The 4,559-nt window shown below is 49.4% G+C and overlaps 1 protein-coding gene across 1 annotated transcript in view; it reads right to left on the reverse strand.

Moving 5' to 3' along the window:
* The window catches only part of ASAP1 (ArfGAP with SH3 domain, ankyrin repeat and PH domain 1), a 359,138-nt gene that overhangs the window by 67,414 nt on the left and 287,165 nt on the right, over window positions 1–4,559 (reverse strand). Inside the window, exons 13-14 of the mRNA XM_027775016.1 lie at window positions 4,072–4,159; window positions 1,140–1,188 (exon numbers count right to left, since the gene is read on the reverse strand). Of these exons, the coding sequence (XP_027630817.1) occupies window positions 1,140–1,188; window positions 4,072–4,159 (137 nt within the window). The remainder of the gene's footprint in view (window positions 1–1,139; window positions 1,189–4,071; window positions 4,160–4,559) is intronic.

A 4,559-nucleotide genomic window follows, 5' to 3' on the forward strand; every position in this document is an offset into this window, starting at 1 on the left:
AGAGTGAAATTTTCCAGTGTGTAAAAGCAAGAAAGTAAGGTAATGAGAGGGAGGTGAGCATAAGGCAGAACAGAATTCTGTGGCTCCATGAAAATAAGGAAGGACAATAACCCTGCCTGTATTGCCACGGACGGACAGGCACCTCGACAGTACACGCAGCGTGGTCCAAAGTACCCCAAACGCTGGCTAGAAGGAAACATCGAACACTCAGAGAAGGGTTAGTTGCTTGCTTTAACACCAATGTCCTCGCTCCTAAGGTGGAGAACAGTCAGTCACACACTGTCCTTCGCAGTCCAGGCAGGCTATAGGAAAGAAGAGGGAATTATCCCTGGCTCAGACCACAGACAATGCTTAAGTGAAGCACAGGAGTTCAGAGCTGCACACGGGGACCAGATCCCACATGGCCAGGTTATCTCCTGGCCCAGGAAGCTTGAAAGACATGCCAGCTGTGCGTGCCCCAAGTCTTGACAGGATGAGAAATGCAGGAAAAAGGACTGCAGTGTGACCGCACCCCATGGAGGGCTGCTCTTTCTCCTGAAAGCACACGTGTCTTCTGGCATGCAAGGGGAGTGGGGGAGTAGGAGCAGCCTAAGGTTGCACACCTGGTCAGGTGAGGCGGGACCTCAATCCAGGGTATGTGATGTCAAACCTTGGTCTTCTCACGGCACCAGCTCCCCTTAAACAGAGCCAAGCTCACCCCAGTGAAAGGAACCCGCCGGCACTCGGCCTTCAGAGCCAGTACTCCCACTCCTCCCGGGGACAGGCCCAGTGCCCAGGTAGACCAGCAGTGTCTGGCCGCCAAGCTCTGAGGAAGCCTCTCCTATGTTTACGTGATGTTATGAAGGAGGAAAGAGGCACAGTCCTTGCCCGAGCGCTTGGTCTCCAGGGGCTGCAGGAGAACAGCTGCAGAGGGCTGTGAGGAGACCATGGGCAGGGAGGAGGCTGCGGGGTTTACTGGGCAGACAGGTTGGAGCACCCCAGAGAGAGAAAGGAGCGATGTTTGAGGGCCCAGAGGCAACAAGGAAACATGAGGAGGAGACACAAGGAGGAGACTTCGCTAACAAAGAACTCAAGGCACACGGCACCGGAGAGAGCACCCACTGATCAAGGCACCGCACCATGACTGCAAGACTACTTACGCCACATAATCCTGCTCATCTTCTGCCTGAAAGTGATACGTCCTATTATCTACAAAAAGAAAGTGAAACCATATTAAGCAGAGGACCTTAAAACATAGTGCAGATTTTTAAAGTAAAATATTTACAATGAACCAATACACTGAATATTTTAAGATTTTTACACCATTATGTTTTAGTAGCTATTTGATGACCTCTGTCAATATTATCATTATTTTTTCTTTTAATTGCCAGAAGGTGCACGAGTTTGCCAGAGAGAGCGGGGGTGGTGGGGCAAGTATTCTGCAATGGGGCAGGTCACACTGCAATTCCTTCTCGTCCGTTCTCCATCCTGTTGGAATGTTGAGCACTTACACACACGTGTCTGGCATGTTTTTCAAGCTGAAGGGGCTGAAATTTTATCTGTGGCTGGAGAAGTGGGATCCAGCTCCCTTAACCAATGGGGCCAGCTCTAATATTCTTCTTAAAGGCAACAGGAACGTAACAAAATAATCACAAATACCATTTAAACATCTGATACCTCTTTTCTCGTTCTCTTTTTTTTTTAAGAGGTTTTTGTCTTAGGGTGTGTGCGCTCATCAGAAAGAGAGGGACAGACAGACAGACAGAGGCAGAGACTGAATGGAAAGTGAGAAATCACCGCTGGGGGGAATGGTCACCACAATCCCTTTTCCTCCATTTTCATCCTGGGATCTTGGGTGCCCACACACATGTGCCTGGCATGAGTTTCAAGCCACTGGGTCTGGGATTTGAACCTCAGCGTCCCATGTGGGAGTCCAGTGATGTAACTACTATGCCATCTGCTGGCCCTATTTAGTATCTGTTTTAATTTAAAAAAAAAAAAAAAAAAAAAAAAGAGGATGGGGAGAGAGGTCCTATCTGATCCAAATGGACCTGAATGACAAACTGGAGGGTGCCGTTTCCAACAGACAAAAGCCCCAAAGCTTTTCAGAAACGATCCATTCCTCACTCCTCTGTTCACCCTGAGATGTGACCTGTGGGGCAGCTCTAAGACCACTTTGTCTCACAGGAGCAAGGGCTGCCCTCTGGCTGAATGGGACAGGAAAGAAAGGTTCCAGCTCTGCTCCCAGGAGAGAAGGCAGGAGCCCGGCCTTGGTGCTCTGGGCGGGGATTCGTGAGGGAAGCTGCTTCTTCAGGATTTGTGAGAAAGCTACAACACATTCAGGTCAAACATTTACCGAGCGCTTCTCAGGTGTCCACTCCAGCCGAGGTACTCACACCCCTCCTCTCCTCAGGGGAAAGATGGTGTGCACTTCAAAGAACAGGCCACAGGCCCTTTGCACAAGACCCGCAGAGGAATTGCTGCTTTATGGCTGTGACCTCTCGGAGCCTCAGTGTTCACTTTTGTAAAATGGGAAACTGGTAGGGCTTTTGTGAGGGTTGGCAATAATGTACGCGAAGCACCTGATGCAAACTGGATGCTCGATGACTCAGCAGTTATTGATAACTTAGTGGGTCTCAAGTCTAGATAGAGGTCCTTGGTTTTTTTAAGTCATGTTACAATTCCCAGCTTTTGTATTTCTTTTTCATCAATAACCCAAGAAGTTTCTCGTTTATGAAAATCAGGGGAATCTAAACTTTGTATAGATGCTGCTGATTACAGCTATAGGGTCAGGACTGCCTTTGAGTTTCCATTCACACGACTACATCAAGAGAACTTCATGGGATGGGAAAGCGTTTTTGTGCTTCTACACAAGGCTGGCAGGCTGTGGCTGCAGGCCCGCCCTGACAGAGAAGGAAGAATACGCAAGGCTGGGGCTGCAGGATTTCAGGGGAGTTGCGAGGGCCACTTCACTGGCATTGCCATCCTCTCAGGAACAGTGCAGGTCAGCAAGTACACCGAGGGGATCCATCTCCACTCTGAGACTACAGGCTGGGGCAAGGCGGCCCTGCATGTTCCCATCACGGAAGAACAGCAGACTGAACCAGGAAGTAGCAGTGACAGGACGCAGCGCTATCGAGTCATGACGTGTGGGGCAATTCTGTGCAGGCAGGGTAATGAGCTTTCCCGTACGAGCCTGACTCTGCAGGGATGGAACTCTGGGCAAATTCACTGCGCAGATGTATGGCACACCTGCATTCACAGCCCTCCATCGGCCGTTTTCAACCACAGGTGCACGTTAGAGTCATACAGGGGGCCTAAAATACCCTCTGGACCTAACTCCCAGGGCTGTGACTCAGCAGGTCTAGGAGAGAAGTGGAGATATACTCAGAAAAGCCTCTCCAAGGAGATAAAGTTGTATACCCACAAACAACCACTGGTCTAATTCTTTTTTTTTTTTTTCTTTAAAGAGATTTTTGCTACAGGGTGCATGCGTTAACAGGAGAGACATACAGTGACATTCCCGGGGGGATGGTCACACTGCAACCCCTTCTCTTCCATTCTCTTCTCAGGATCTTGAGCAAGCATACATACGCGCCTGGCATGAGTTTAAGCCACCAGGGCCGGGACTCAAACTGCAGTCAACTACGTGGGAATCTAGCTATATAATCATTATGCCATCTGCCAGTTACACACTGGTCCAATTCAACATACAAATCGACTTTCTATCCTCCTGCTGGTAAGGTCTGACAGCAGCTGGCAAGATTTCTATGGCAGGAACATTTCTACCTGAGGATTCTATACTTTTGGGGAGAGGGAGAGAGGGAGAAGCTAGAGAGAAGTCACACAATGAATCAATCAGAGTCAAGAACATCAGAGGTCAAGACAGTTTGCAACTGCAGGTGGGCTCAGTGCAGACTGGAGACCTGAGGGTCTTCCAGGAGCTGCACATGCAGGAAATGACAAGAAACACTGACGTGCTGGCTCTGAGGAGCCCTGCCTGGAAATGCTGCTGTTTCGAGACCAGAGAATGGAAACGTTCAGATGTCACGATCCATAGGAACTGACTCAGAATAAAGAAAAAGGACTCACGTGATATCAGGTCGAAAGACTTCTTGTCTTCGGCATTTGGTTTCACTTGGCAGGTGAGAAGGTTCAACTTAGCTGGTTGCCTGTTAGACTGAGAGAGAGAAACAATGGAGAAGTTACATGTTGTAGGGCCCTCTCGCCTGCAGGTTTGGGGTTCCCAGGGCAGGCATGTGATGACAGGGCCTGCTCCCGATAGAACACAGCTCTAGAAATGAAGAAAACAGGACATTTGGGCATCCCTTTACACTTACTCTAAAAAGACACCAGATCTGTTAAGTACATGTTCTCAAATGCAGGCTGATGGCCACCCAGTGGTGCGGTGGTTAAGGAGGCTGGATTCCATGTGCTAACTATGCAGTATGAGTCCTGCACCCAGAAGCCTGAAAAACGTGGTGGGTGCCTGTGCATATGTGCCCCGAATCTCAAAGCAAAGAGAAGTGAAGAAGGGACTGCAGCATGACCTCCTCTATGGGGGAGGGGCTTCTCTTTCC

The sequence above is a fragment of the Tupaia chinensis genome, unplaced genomic scaffold (assembly GCF_000334495.1).
Source record: "Tupaia chinensis unplaced genomic scaffold, TupChi_1.0 Scaffold000513_1, whole genome shotgun sequence".
Taxonomy (NCBI): Eukaryota; Metazoa; Chordata; class Mammalia; order Scandentia; family Tupaiidae; genus Tupaia; species Tupaia belangeri.